At 36.2% G+C, this 15,466-nt stretch overlaps 1 protein-coding gene across 1 annotated transcript; it reads right to left on the bottom strand.

The window, feature by feature from the left end:
- Positions 1 to 338: 338 nt before the first annotated feature.
- On the bottom strand, positions 339 to 14,131 carry Kiaa0408 (KIAA0408 ortholog). Its single transcript, XM_013352413.2, has 5 exons — positions 13,945 to 14,131; positions 8,953 to 9,300; positions 8,777 to 8,856; positions 5,746 to 6,925; positions 339 to 3,692 (listed from the first exon to the last, which is right to left on the bottom strand). The coding sequence occupies exons 1-5, from the start codon at positions 14,116 to 14,118 to the stop codon at positions 3,519 to 3,521; spliced, it is 1,956 nt and encodes a 651-aa protein (XP_013207867.1). The 5' UTR covers positions 14,119 to 14,131; the 3' UTR covers positions 339 to 3,518.
- Positions 14,132 to 15,466: the final 1,335 nt, after the last annotated feature.

Genomic DNA, 15,466 nt, shown 5'->3' on the forward strand with positions numbered 1-15,466 from the left:
TCAAACTTCATACCATTTAGACAGGAACAGTGTTTGCAATGAGGATTGTCTTCAACTCTGTGGTTATTTCTAGGGAAACTGCATTGGACAATGTATGCATCTGAGTTTGGACTCAAAGCTCCACTGGAGTCCAGTATTGAAAGGAAGAAAATAAAGACATTCTTGTGCTTAAAACAGTACATGTTTCCAAACTTATTTTATTTAATAGCTTCCAATGGCTGAAGATTTCCATATCAAATAATTTTTTATCAGAAAATGTACCTAAAATAAATTTAAGGATGTTTTTAGGAAACTTAATACTCTTTATGGGGACCAGATGTTTTGGATATTTTGTTTTGGGGACTTTGTGGTACCTGTTTAAATCATTTATGTAGCAGTAAATCACGCTTTGGGGAAATGTTAGCAAAATAAAACATAGTCTTCATTTCTTATATGGACAAAAGAAAGCTCTTGGTCATGTTTGAAGTGGTAAATAAGACAAATTATCACTTATATTTTTCTATTTGGTTTGGGGATATAAGGCATATTAAAAATGTACATGAAAGTGCAAACACATTCACACACACGCACACACACACTGAGAGAGAGAGAGAGAGAGAGAGAGAGAGAGAGAGAGAGAGAGAGATATGACCTCAAGTAGTCTGCTAGAAGATCAGTTAGAAGTTTCAATAATCCTTTATAAAAGAGGAAAAATAAGACTTTTTTTCATTTTTTCAAAAGCTACTAGGGAAAACATTTCTAAGTAGATATTCCTAACGAAATATTCCTGTAAATGGTTACACATATCCTTAAACCTAGGGATGGTGGCATAATGAAAGGTTATGCTTTAGGGAAGAAAACGTCTACCCAGAATAGAAAAAGGACCAGTTACAAATCACAAGAATTCAAAAGAAAAAATTGTCAACAATAATAATTTCCATTTATCTGTTTTTTTCATAAAATTTATAAATAGCTCTAAAAGAGAACATAGACTAGTCAATTTGTTTTAGTCTTCAGTTCTTTAATCCAGGAGTTGGACTAAACGCTAACTTTTCAGTTGTAGTAATCTATGATTCAAGCTAATATAAGATATTAAAATGGTCCCATTGGTTTATTCAAATGATAATAGAAAAGGCGGGCTTAAACTTACAAAGCCTGGCAATGTAATTATTTTTGTTTTTTTTTCTTTTTTTGATAACAAAGAAAAGTATTAAGTGATGAAAGATATTATCCAAAGTTTGAATCCTCTCAGTTTCTAGTCAGTACCCCTGTTTCCAAATCATCCTGGCCATCAAATATATTACATTGTTTTGTTTTATTAAAGATTCCAGGAATCCCAGGTCCCCACTGCTAGAAATCTATTTTTATTATTTTTAGGCCTTCCCATTTTTAAAGGAGAGCTCAGAATTCTGGCTTGAGCATAGAAACAAGGGGCTACCGATCAATCCCAGACTGCCTGGGATACAGGGGTGCTGCCTGAGACACTGCCTGGGACATAGGGAAACAGACATGAACACAGCAGAGACAGGGGGCTACTGATCAATCCCAGAATGCCTGGGATATAGGGGTGCTGCCTGGGACACAGGGGTACTGCCTGGGATACAGGGGTGTTGCCTGGGATACAGGGGTGCTGCCTGGCATACAGGGGTGCTGCCTGGTATACAGGGGTGCTGCCTGGTATACAGGGGTGCTGCCTGGGATACAGGGGTGCTGTCTGGTATACAGGGGTGCTGCCTGGGACACAGAGGTGCTGCCTGGGATACAGGGGTTCAGGGAAACAGATGTGAACACAGCAATAGCTTTAGCTTATCATTTTAACCCAAGGAACCACTTTTCCAGGGTTTTCTCGTCTCTAGGGTTTAAAGTATAGAGCAATTAACACCCAGTTTATTGGCTGCTCTCCTGTGGTAGGAAAAAGTCCTTTAAGAATGAGAGAGTGGATCTATAACCTTCACTACGTGTGCCAAACTCACACTCTAGACACTTAATTCCACTTAAGCCCTGGAAACCTTTTACTGTAAACCACGAATCTAGCCATCACCACGCCACAGTCTCAAGCCTTTTAAGGCAATCTGTGATTTACAAATTACCTATTTTACTTCAAGGAATGGAATAATAAGGTGGATTCCTTTTAGTGGCTACAGTATCATAAGGAGAAAGCCCACTGAATTTGCTAGGCATGAGAATTTCTTTTTGGGTGAAGTAGATTAGTACTAACCATGTAACACAGTTGCTCTTAAACGAGAACAATTTACAACAAAGTTGTTTTAAGATCGGCCATGTAAGATTCTGAGGATCTCAACTTTCCTACTTCTCCTATGCCACTTATCAATATAGCTTTCATGCATCTGGTGTGAGCAAATTGTAGCTGTGATATATATAGGTGGTCACATTGACCACAAATGCCAAAATTTAGTTTAAGGCCTCTTTACACAGGATAAGAAATGCAATATAGTTTAGCTATCAATGAAAGGTTGTTCCTGATCATCCTCCTTATAAAAAATGGGAATTAGTCTTTTATCTTCTAATTATTGGGAAAAACTTAGAAAAAAGGAAAAATCAAAACAAGTGACTTACCTCCGCAGAGAAAGAACTCCAAATAAAGTAGCTAAACTTAAAAACTTACCACAATTTTAACAAAAAGTAAAATTCAGCACAATTTAATTCCTTTTCTGCATCTCATTTAAGGAAGGTTTGTTACTGAAATCAACAAAAGAAATTCATTATTTTGTCCTGTTATTATTAAGGCAGTCTTACGATACTGGCTCCAAGAATCAAGTATACAGTTAAAGCCAAGTGAGACTACCAGATGATATACAAAAACACGGATGAGCATCTTATACCTGTTTTAGAAGACTGATATGTTATACTTGTGATGTTTTCATTTAAACAAGAAATCAATAGTATCAGTTACCTCCATATGGGTTAAGATGCTGTTTAAAATTGATTTCTGGAAAACTTCTAATGTTTGGTTCATGTATAATTCTCATTTTTCAATGTAGTTAGTGACCAAGAAAGTGTTTAAATAATATATGAATGTCAAATGCCTTAGGTATATACCTATTAAAAGGTATGCAAAATATAAATAGGATTGTATATTTTCAAAACTTTAAAATAAACACAAAGAATATATAGGTCTACATGTTATAATTTAAGGTCAACACTAGCACATAATTTTTTACCTAAATACATTCCTATGACAATACATGCACCTACAAACACATGGCCATGCACAGAATCTTGTTTTCTGCATTTGCAAGAAAGTTAGACTATACAATATTGTACATTGTTTCAACTTAAATCATTTTGGAAAGTCAATGAGGATGGCAATAAAAAAATCTAATCTAAGAAATTAAAGTACAAGGAGATAATTATCCCACAGATTAAAAACACTGAAGACCGATGGAAAGTTAGGGTTCGATTGCTTGTCCCAGTGATCTTGAAAGTTGCAGAAGAGAACAGGATTGTTTGCAAACACTCTGAATATTCAGTTTGGCAAACGGATGAGAACTTGTATAATCCAGCAATCCAGGCTACATCTAGACCATCTGGGCTTCGGTTTGCAGAGAGACTTTATAGCTGTAGGCAGTCCTCCGTAAGGCTGGGGGTGCGGATGGCGATCTCGATGCCCATCTGGATGGGAGTCGGCGATTAGCTGGTCTGGCAGGTCGGGAAAATCCTTTTCCATTCGAGGCTTTCACTGCTATGGATTCCTATAACACAAATAAAGGCCACGATCTCCTTACACATGCCACCTTTATACACACACACACACACACACACACACACACACACACAAAAAAAAAATCAAAAGGATCATCATCACCACCACCATAACAACAATAATAAAAATGTTCATAAGATTTTGTGCTCATGGTTCCAACTGTCCTTTCAATGATTTTTCTATATTTATTTTTATTATATATAGGTGTTTTGCCTGTATGCACTGTGTGTGTACCTGGTGCCCATAAAGGTCAGAAGTGGTCATCAGATTCCCTGAAACTGAAATTATTGGTGGATACCAGGGCCTCTAGAAGAGCAGCAAGTGCTCTTAACTGCTGAGCCATCTCTCTAGCTCCCACAACCCTCTAACTGGCCTGCCTAATAAAGCTGATATTGTTGTACCAGAGACAGGCAGAGAGGACAGACTTGGGTGTTACTATTTTCCTTCATAGCCAAGCAATATCCTCATTTTTAAAATTGTCCCTTTGGATATGTAAATTTAATTCAAGTTTTTCTTTTTTAAAAAAAAATGAAGCAAAGAAATACAATATGTTCCTAAGGATCTACAGTAGAATGAAATTGAATGAATGAAACTTATGTCCTGGCAATGCTGAAGCATGCATGGGCAGCATGTATATGGCGGTTCTGTTGAACTTGTTCATATAGGGTTTCATGGTCTAAGTTGATGAGAACAACTGACCAGGTAGCTTCCTCAAGAGGGTACCAGATCTCATTACAGATGGTTGTAAGCCAACATGTGGTTGCTGGGAATTGAATTCAGGAACTTTCGAAGAGCAGGCAGTGCTCTTAACAGGCAAAGCAATCTGATCAATGAAAAAGAGGAAACATTCAGCATCTATTCTTAGTTAATGAGAAATTTGTTTGTTAATGTACGTGTTTGTGTGCCTCTGGTCATAGAACCTACAGAGTTATGGTTCCAACTAAAATGAAGGAAAAGTACAAAAGCCAAGGGATTATTTGAAATGGTGACTAATGATAATAAGTCATCCTATTTAAATTGCATATTTACATAAAGGGCATTTTGTATAAGTCTTCATAGTAAATACCAATTTTCTTGACCTCTCCTTTTACAATTAATGAAGACAGTATTCTTTTAAAATGGACATAAGAAAAAAGAGAAGAAAAGTTTATTTAAATACCCATTCTTTTTGTTAATTTTCATGTGAAAAGTATCTATGACTAGCTGTAGTTTGTAGATAGTCTTTTAGTGGCAAAAAGAAAGATCTGTTTTTGTTTTTTTTTTTAATTTTTAAGCATTTAAAAGGAGACATTGTTTTGAATGATTGCTTTGCCTTCACGTACATTCATGTTGCAAACCCTATGAGGTCACAGGTCATGAAATGGGAAAGTCTGAATCAATCATAATCAAGAAAGTGGAAGCTATTAAAAATTAATTTACTGAAACAATAAAACTTTAGAGTAAAACTTTAACTCAACAGATATACACTATGATTTTTTTTTAAAGAAAGGAAACAAACAGCTTTCCCTAGGTTTTCGAAAGTATCTTTTGTCGTTATTTATTTATTTATTTATTTATTTATTTATTTATTTATTTATTTATTTTGTACTTATTTTTGAGGCAGATTCTCACTACTTAGTCCCAGATGGCCTGGAGCTAACTTTGAAAAATCACTCCAGTCTCAAACTCACAGAGATCTACCCGTTTCTGCCTCCTAAGTGTTGAAATTAAAGGCACAATCACCACTCGTGTCCTTAATATTACTTATTTGTAAGTAATGTACTAGATGAAGTTTTTAAAACTATACCCTCAGTGCATATTAAGATATTGCCTCACAGAGGGCCAAGACATTAAGAAGATCCCAACATAGGTTGACATTGTACTTATATGATCTAGAAACTAAACTTGACTTCAGAGCTATTGCTCAAGACAGATGTAGTCCCTGATTTCTCAACTGTGTTATCTGAGTTGAATCTAGTCCTTGCTCCACTTGCAGAATCCCACACTAAACCAAGTGTTCCATTTGACACAATTCTAAACATTGACATGATACCACCACTTACATCAGAACCACATTTGGTCCAGTTATCTCTGAAACATCTTGAATTTTGCTGCGCAGGCCTTGTCTCTGTCTCATAGGTTTTCAGCAGCTTTTCCACAACACCGTAATTTGATCTGGGATCAGCTGACCTTGGCCGGCTAGAAAAATTGCTTGGTCTCCAATCATGCTCATGGAACATGAGCTGATAGCTGCTGGGACTCGTACATGCCTGTGTTTGTTTGACTGGGCCTGTTACAGAGACTTTTGCAGAATCACTGAACACATTTTCTATGGGTCCATGTGTGTGGTCACTAACTTTCAAACCACTAGTCCCACTGTCATGTTCTGGCATGTCACCTCTATGAGCAAGAGAGATATCAAGAAGGTTGAGATCATCAGGTGATTTTGAATCATTTTGACTCTGCTGTATTGCTTGACAATTTCTGTCCGTTCTGAAGACAGTTCTGTTAAATTCATCAATCTTTGCTGCTAGCTTTTCATTCCTTGGAATCTGTTCATAACTGCAGCTGTAACTTCTAAGTGGATCTCTCTGTGTCACTGAGGGAAGAAAGTCATTTTTCACATGAAGATCAAGCTGAGATTTATTAGGATTATCTGGAATCACCTTTTCAAATTTTGCTTTATTGGGTGTAAAACCAGTTTTTTGGGACTGCACAGAAGGGCTCTCCTTTGTACCTGATACAGAGTCACATAACCACATACTAAGTCCAATCTCTTCATTACCTGGAGGCTTGCTATCTATTTTGACTTCTGGTGTCAAAGAGGAAACCATGGTACTATCTTTCAAATTTCTCTCTTCTTGTGGAAACAGTGGCGACTGCCTCAGAAGGAGATGAGAATTGCAGTTAGTTTTGTTTTGACTCTCATGGGCCACCCACCTGTGATATAAACTTTCCTTCAGTCTTTCTTGGGCTTGTTCAGAATATAAACTGGGGAAATTTCGAGAGGTACTTCTTGGAGGAGGAACTGGAGGAGTTTCACTTCTTTGTAAGTCAATTAAACCAATTCCACAGTTTTTCATAGAATTGTTTTGGAGTCCGTTGGCACAGCTCAGATTCTTTTTCTGTTTTTCTTTCTCCCTATTGGTTGGAAGGATGCCCTGGCCATTACTGATCAAGTGGTGCCCATGAGGTACACTGATTTCATTTGGCATTTCCTGGAGAAGAGAATCAGACTTCATCCTAAACAATTATAAATCAAGGTATATTAATGACATTTTTTCTCAAAATGAGCTTTTAAAAGAAGTCATAGTTTAAAAATGTATTTATGCTATTAAAAAAGTCACAATTTGCTAAAATATTATATGTGTAGTTATATATGTGTGTATGTATGTATACATATATATAATGTGATTATATACACAATGTGATATATATGTGTATATATGTATGTATCCTAAATTAATTTATTATAAGAGCTATTTATTGCTTTCTTGTAAGGTAAAGCCTTCAATGTTATATTCATGGTTCTAACCCAAATTTTAGTCAGTGTCAATCCCTTACTTTTCCTAGCGTGAAACCTCACGCTAGATTCAAACGATGCAATGTAGTCTCTTGAGTTTCTGCTCTTGACTTTCCCATTTCTACAGTATTTCTCCTATCATATCCTTTTCCTCATTTTCCTATGCAAGTTCTATTTTCTATTAAATAATTCCTATTCAGCCTTCACTTTTCTCCTTGGATTTTAAATAACATTGGGAATAGTGTCAGTCTGAGTGGAGTATCATGAACACTAGGTAATTCCAAATGGAAGGTGTCATTTGAACTTGAAAGGAAGGTAAGATTGTATTTTATGAATCAAAGAAAGGTATTAAGAAGAAATAAACTCTAGCAAAGTGTGCCCTTGAGAGTATGAAGAGCATCCTGCAAAGACTTATAGCAGAGCGAGAGATGATGAAAGATAGGTTATGCCAAATCTTAGAACAATGTTAGCCCACATGTTGAGGCTTTAAAGTAATTTCTCAAGGTCATGGGATGACCATGGAAGCTTTACTTCTTAGTGGTTTTTGTTTTTTGGGGAATTTCATAAATACATTTTGATCACGTTTTTCATCTTCCTTTAACTCCTTCCAGATCCTCTCTACCTACCTATTCACTCAACTTCATGTTCTTGTTCACCATGACAGCTTTTTTTTCACCATGACAGCTTGAGATTCTATATAATTTGTAAACGGAGATGGACAAGTCTTTGCATAGACATGAATAGAGTAACAATGTGGATGAACAAACATCAAAATCACATAATAAAATAAATTATACATATTCAACTTATAAAAAGCTCCTACAACAATGTAAGATGAAGTATAGGAAACACCCATTAACAGAGGACAGAAGGGAGGAAGCTCAATGGGCAAATGGAGTGCAGTGCACAGTGACAAACTCTGTGGCAAGTCATCACAAAGCTTCTCAGGTTCTTCACAGCTAAATAACAATAAGGAATCTCATTGTTGTAACATTCTAAGAGAAGCTCCGGTCCCTCAATGAGCTAAATATTGATACAAAATAATATGTACTTAGCCATGCACAGAACTCCAAATTATTTTTTTTAAACTTAGTTAAAGCTTAGTCTTAAAATTACATTATGATTCTGACATAAAACCAGAGCTGGTGCCATATAGACATATAAAGTGTTACTTGGAAGTACATATTCCTTTATTATATACCTAACTGTTGAGAAATAAATGGTCCAGTATTAAAATATTTAAACAGAACCTCTTGTATTGTTCAAACACCACATTGTCAACTTTGTCATGTTTAATAACTGATTTAACTGGATCTGTCCATTTGCATATTTTTCCACCTGCTGACACACAATGAGAAAGAACTACAGTCGAGGATACATAATCATTTATTACAGTCTATCTTAACTAAACACCAAAAGAAATATCATATTCCTAATATTTAAGTAATGAAATGGATTGGAAGATTTCATGAAATAAGGTATACATTAAGAGGCAGTTTAGATTCACTGACTATAAACAGAATTCTTTTTTGATTTCCCAGATTACAACGATCACATGTGTGCCAGCCTACCTTCTGTGGTTAGAGCGCTTTCGGATTTCCTCTTGAAAGGTACACAGTTCTTCACTAACTTTTGCGAGTTCGTCAAGAGCCTTCACACACACAACACATAAAAAAGAACCTTTGTTAGAACTCAGAGTGTTCACACTTCTTTAGACACAGTTTCTGGCTGGTCCTATCTTACTTACTGTGTTAAGGGCAACAGAACAGTTTGTACTCTCCTCCTCCGAAGGCCTCCTGTCAGCGCACACATCACACGCCTTCTCTTCTGTGGCCACCAGATTCAGAAGCCCTACTTTGCTTTCCGGGGGTACGTTTTGTTTTCTGTACACTTGATTTCCTTCCCTGAGGAAGTCTCTTTCTACTTTGTTTTCCTTTACCAGACCATCTTGGTGATTTGTCACTCTGAATTCACATTGTCTTGAACTGGGGAGATTTGGAGGGAATTCCATTTTATCTCGAACATGATCAAGATTAATAACCTTAGAATGTTCATTCATGTTCATTTTCCTCCTCAGCTTTACTTCCTGGCAAAGCTGTAAGAAATAAAAATTAAAAATTTACTTTTGCTAGTTTATTTGATCAATATATTTTTTCTTTTCTTTCTTTTTTGATCAATGTATATGTATATATATTTAAAAGTAGAATCTCACTACATAGTCTTGAATCGAACCTCATTCTGAAGATCAGAATGACTTCAAACTCCCAAATATCTACCTGCTTCTGCCTCTGAGCAGTGGAAATAAAGGTGTGTGCTGGTGTGCCTAGCTTTGATCCATATTATTGATACTGAGCAAATTATTTTGAGTTCTCTTTGCAATATTACTATATACTACCATGGGTATTAATGCTTGTGCATATAGAGAATGCCTATAAAACAAGAATGAGCTAGAACAATTGTGGTGAACCATAAAGACTAGTTTTTAGTAGGGCAAAGTAAGGATTCTGCTTTTTTTGATAAGAAATCAAATTAAAAAGATGGGTTACAGATCTAAACAGAATTCTCAATAGAAGACTCTCAAATGGCTGAAAAACATTTAAGGAATTGCTTAACAACTTTAGCCATCAGGGAAATGCGAATCAAAATGAATTTGAGATGACCATTCAGAATGGCTAAGATCAAAAACGCTGATGACAACTTATGGTAGGTAGGATGCATATGCATATGAAGGGGCACATTCCTCCATTGCTGGTGGGAGTACAAACTTGTACAGCAACTTTGGAAATCAGTATGGCAGTTTCTCAGAAAACTTAGAATCAATCTACCTCAAAACTCAGCTATACCACTCTTAGGCATATACCCGAAGGATGTGCAATCATACCACAAGGACACTTGCTCTACTATTTTCATAGTAGTATTATTGATAACAGCCAAAACTTGGAAACAACCTAGATGCCCCTCAACCAAAGAGTGGGTAAAAAAATGTGGTACATTTAGACAATGGAGTATTACTCTGATGTGGAATTCCCCTCTGCATGCTGTGAATAAGATTGGTTAATTAATAAAGAAAATTGCCTTGGCCTGTTGATAGGGCAGAACTTAGATAAACAGGAAAAACTAAACTGAATGCTGGGAGAAATGAGGCAGTCAGAGAGAAGCCATGTAGCCCAGATGGAGACAGACACCAGAACTTTAGCCGGTAAGTCATGACCTCCTGGTGATGCACAGATTAATAAAGATGGGTTAAATGAAGATGTAAGAGTTAGCCAATAAGAAGCTAGAGCTATTGGGCCAAGCAATGTTTTAATTAATACAGTTTCTCTGTGATTATTTTGGGGCTGAGAAGCTGGGAACCAATAAGCAGCCTCCTTTCAACATTACTTAGGGGTAAAAAACAATGAAATCATGAAATTTGCAGGCAAATGGATAGAACTAGACAAAATAATCTCAAGAGAGGTAACCAGACCTAGAAAGACATACACAGTATATACTCACTTATAAGTGGATATTAAATGTAAAGCAAATGATAACCAGATTACAACATATAGTCCTAGAAAAGCTAGGTAACAAAGAGGACCCTAAGAGGGACATACATGGATCACCCTAGGAAGCAAAAATAGAAATCTTCTGGGTAAACTAGGGTTGGGGGGAACAAGGAGAGGGGAAGTGGGATAAGAGCATCAGAGAAAAGAATGGTTGAGTTGTGAGAGAGACAGAGAGGAGAGCATGGCAAATTCCCAGGAACCCATAAGCGTGACCCCAGCTAAGACTCTTAGTAATAGTGGAGAGGGTGCCTGAACAGGCCTTCTCCTCTAATCAGAAGGGTGACTACTCTAATTATCATCATAGAACCTTCATCCAGTAACTGATGGAAGTATATGCAGAGATACACAGCCAAGCACTGGGCTGAGCTCCTAGAGATCAGTGGAAGACAAGGTGGTGGTATTACATGAGCAAGGGGTACAGTGGATCAAGATCATGATTGGGAAACCCACAGAGATAACTGACACATGCTAGTGGGAGCTCCTGAACTCTGTCTGATAGCTGAGAAGCTTGCATGGGTTCAAATTAGGCCCTCTGAATGTGAGTGACAGTTGTGTGGCTTGGTCTTTTTGTGGGGCCCCTGGAAGTGGGACCAGGATTTATCCCTGTTGCATGAACTGGCTTTCTGGAGCCCATTCCCTATTTTGGGATACCATGCTCAGTCTTGATACAGGGGGGAAGGATTTGGTCCTGACTCAACTTGATACACAAACCTTTGTTGACTCCCCATAGGAGACCTTACTCTCTCTAAGGAGTGGATGGAAGGTGGGGGAGAAGGATAAGGAGGGAAGGGAGGGGAAACTGTGGTTGGTATGTAAATGAATAAAAAATAAAAAAATACGCATATAAAAAATAAAGGAAGTCTGGATCTGTTCAGAATACAGAAGCACAATAACAAAATTACACTGACCTGAATCAATTACTGGCTATTCTCCCTAACCACTTTCTGATATAATAAGAGTTTAACATTAGTAAAGTAAAATATTTTAAACATATGATCTCATATAGCAACATTAATTATCCAAATAGCTGACAACATCATATAGGAAATCGACATATTCTTCCCTCTAAGTAAGCCCTTATTAATCATCCCCTTTAGCTCGTCAACTGCATTATTGAGGGGTAGATATTATAGTGATATTTTTAATGACACAGTGATACACATTCTTTAAGAATGTTGTTTGTTTTTGTGCAGATTAAAATGAGTGCATAAGTGTTCCACATGATAAAACAGAGCTTGGGCCATCTATTGACTCTGTTAAAGACAATCCTAAATTATTTCCTAAGGAGGCTACCTCCGTGAGATCAGCAGATACTCTGTCAACTCACCCCTAAAGTGAAGAAGGAAGTGGCATTCTCCTGAGACTTGTATCTTGCAAAAGCATGTCATTTTTCAAAACAGACCATCAAATAACTTTAAAGCTTTAAAACTTCATTTCACAAATGCAATAAATGTCTTTAATAATAACATACTTACTTGATAATGAACCGTAACTTCATTTGAGAGAATTTACATAACTAATATATTAAGAATACGTGGTGCTTTTAGTTACCCAACGTTGATTAAAGTTTTAGTCACTCACCTCATTGAAGCAAGGTTGTCACCAAACCACAGCAATAAATGTTTTGATGCTTATAAAGTTATCTGTATTGAACTGCTGTTCACCATGTGTTATTGAAGGGACAACTCTCAAAAGTACCATGTTAAATTTGAAGGTGTCGTTGGTAGTGTTGTCCCCATTTAAGAATTCTTGAATAGGCTTGGTGTGGTGGTACTCACCTTTAAACCCAGTACCTGGGAGGCAGAGGCAGGAGGATCTCTGTGAGTTTGAAGCCAGTCTGCTCTATAAAGCAAGTTTCCCAATATCTGGGGCTGTTAACAACAACAACAACAACAACCAACAACAACAAAAACCCTCTCTCTTAAAACAAAACAAAACAAAAAAATTACTGAGTAAAAGGACAATTGCTGTATTTTCAATCCCAAAGGAAATTGTGCTCATGACACACATGACCTTTCATTTTGCATGCTAAATGTATTGGGTCTGAGAAAGTCCCATTCTTGTGTATTATATCCAATTCCTTCTGTATTCATCTCATCCTTCAAATTTGCCTTGGTATCATTTAACTTATGTGTAATTCTATGCCATTATAGCTTCCCATAACTTCTCAACTTAGTTGACAAGTTAAAAGAACAACTACACCCCCCCACACACACACAAACTAGTACACTGTAATGAATGGAGAACATTTTGTTTGGCATAGGGAATCTGTCCTATCTGATACTCAGTCCTTGAAAGACCGTTCTTTCAAAGGACACAAACAGAAAAGATTGCAAAGTAAACAAAAAGATTTCAAGATTTCTATCAACTCAATGTAGCCATAATTATAGTTCATATGTGGATTATGTTCAAATGGTCTGAGTGCGTATAGCTTGACTCTTCAAGAGCAATTGCAATGAATGTGGACAGGAGCTCAGCAGAGATGTACAAGCATCTTCATACCGGGTGCTGGATTTCGGATACTAGATGCCGGATGCCGAATGCTTTCACTCAGTGATCTTATTATTTAACATCACTGATGTTAGATATGTACACTCAGGAGTCTTCACTTTTCTAGCACACAACACAGTTCAATAACCTGAAAATTTTAATACTAGATCCAAGTAACTTTTAATAAGCGTCCTGTATTTTTTGAACAATATATTTGTTAAAAACATTTATGTTTACATAATCATAATATTTCCAAGTACTAGATTTTTTGTTTTATTTTTAAAAACAAGGGTTGATTCTCTATAGCCTGAGAGAATATTTCCTTGTGTTTTTCTCAACCTTTTTATCCTAGCTTTGTACACTGTAGACCATATATATATATGTATGTATTCATCATTAGTGTGTATATATATATATAAGATATTTACATTATGATTCATAGAAGCAACAAAATTACAGTTATAAAGTAGCAACACAATAATTTTTTGGTTGGGGGGGTCACCACAACATGAGGAGCTGTATTAAAAGGTTGACAGCATAAACAAAGTTGAAAACCACTTCTAAGTTTTCATTTTAACGTAAGGGTACAAAATAAAAGCAGTCTCAGAGACACCAGTAGGTGAGGTTGTACTGACTTTGATCTAATGTTTTTTTTTTTTTCTAGATTGGAGTTTAGAGTATGTTTAAACTAAATCAAACCATACCTCTTCGATCTTCTTCTGCATGACCTTCCACTGACTTTCCCATTCTTTTCTTTCATTATCAAACTGGTCCAGTAACTCCATCTTTTCCTTCTGCCAGTTGGTTTCTGTGTTCTCCCACTGCTTCTGCAGGTCCATGGCAACTGTATGAGTGTCAGACAAGGGGTTTCTGCTCATCTCTGCCTTCTTTTAACTGTTTCTTGGAAGTGTGGAAGTGTTTGAATTGAAGTGGTCTCACTTGCCTTTATAAAATAAAGATACAAAAAGATAGAGTCTCAAATTCATGTGCTTTCTGGAAACATCATTTTGACAAGAGTCAATGACATAATTAAACTATAGAAAACTAAACACAAAAGAAGCAAGATCTCCCCCATGTCAAGTGGGAAGACTGTACCAAGACCCAAAGCCAGGTAGACTCCCATGTCTTAGTAAGAAACCATATCAATCTTAAAAATGAAAAGGGTCATTATTTTACTTTCTCAAATAAAATCACAAGTATCATTACTATTCTGTGAGACACATTTTAAAACTTACTCATGGTCTCTTTTCTTTCATTGGGACTATATATGTCTACATGTCTAGAATTATAACTATAGGAAACTGAAGAAAAACTTTCTTATGTTACACTAAGTAGTGACCAAAATGACCTGATTTCTAATATTCAGGAAATGAACTTTTATGGTTTGATGAGACATTTTAAAATACCAGAAATAGGGACTAGAAAAATAGCTCAGAGCTTTAGATTGCATATTGCCCTTACAGAGAACCCATGTTTGGTTCTCAGCCCCCTTATTAAATGACTTATAATCCTCTGTAATTCCAGCTTCAGGGAATTCAATAGCTTTTTCTGAATTCTGTGGAAACTTCCAATGATACATGTACATACTCCATCCCCACATATACACATAGTTAAAAATTAACCTTAAAATACCAGATACATAATTTTGTTATAAAAGTTGATATTTTATTTATATTAAAGTGAGGATATTCATAGCATTATTATGAACTCTAGATAGTATTATACATGTACAGCAATTTGAGAAATTAAAAAACTTTGGACTTTAAAATTCTTATTTTATTTGAAGAATATTTTATTAATAAAAATAAAAGCATGTATGTTTGTAGTGAACAGAAAAGTTTATTAATAATAAATGATTTTATTTAAAATAATTATGCCAGTAAGGAACATAGAGTTATGTGTTGTAGAGAAGACACTTGTTCATTTCCCAGCTGCCCAAACTCCTGAAATAATCACACAGACACTGTATTAATTAAATCACTGCTTGGCCAATTACTTAAGCATATTGCTAGCTAGCTCTTACATCTAGAATTAACCCATCTTCATTATTTTATATTTTACCATGAGGATTGTGGCCTATCAACAAGGTTTCAGCATGTCTGTCTCCAACAGTAGCTCCATGGCTTCTCTCTGACTCCACCTCCTTTCTCCCAGCATTCAGTTTAGTTTTTCCTGCCTACCTCTATTCTGCTCTGCACAGGCCCAAGACAGTTTGTTTATTAAACA

The sequence above is a fragment of the Microtus ochrogaster genome, linkage group LG9 (assembly GCF_000317375.1).
Source record: "Microtus ochrogaster isolate Prairie Vole_2 linkage group LG9, MicOch1.0, whole genome shotgun sequence".
In the NCBI taxonomy this organism is placed as follows: Eukaryota; Metazoa; Chordata; class Mammalia; order Rodentia; family Cricetidae; genus Microtus; species Microtus ochrogaster.

Bases quoted from the DNA above. Each gene is read 5' to 3' on its own strand.
- Kiaa0408 (XM_013352413.2), bottom strand. From the start codon at position 14,118: ATGAGCAGAAACCCCTTGTCTGACACTCATACAGTTGCCATGGACCTG. The intron at 8,857-8,952 runs GTAAGTAAGATA...GTGTGTGTGAAG, and splicing joins GTTCTGTTGCCCTTAACACA to GCTCTTGACGAACTCGCAAA. The intron at 3,693-5,745 runs GTAAGTGGTGGT...TTTGTGTTATAG, and splicing joins GGACCAAATGTGGTTCTGAT to GAATCCATAGCAGTGAAAGC.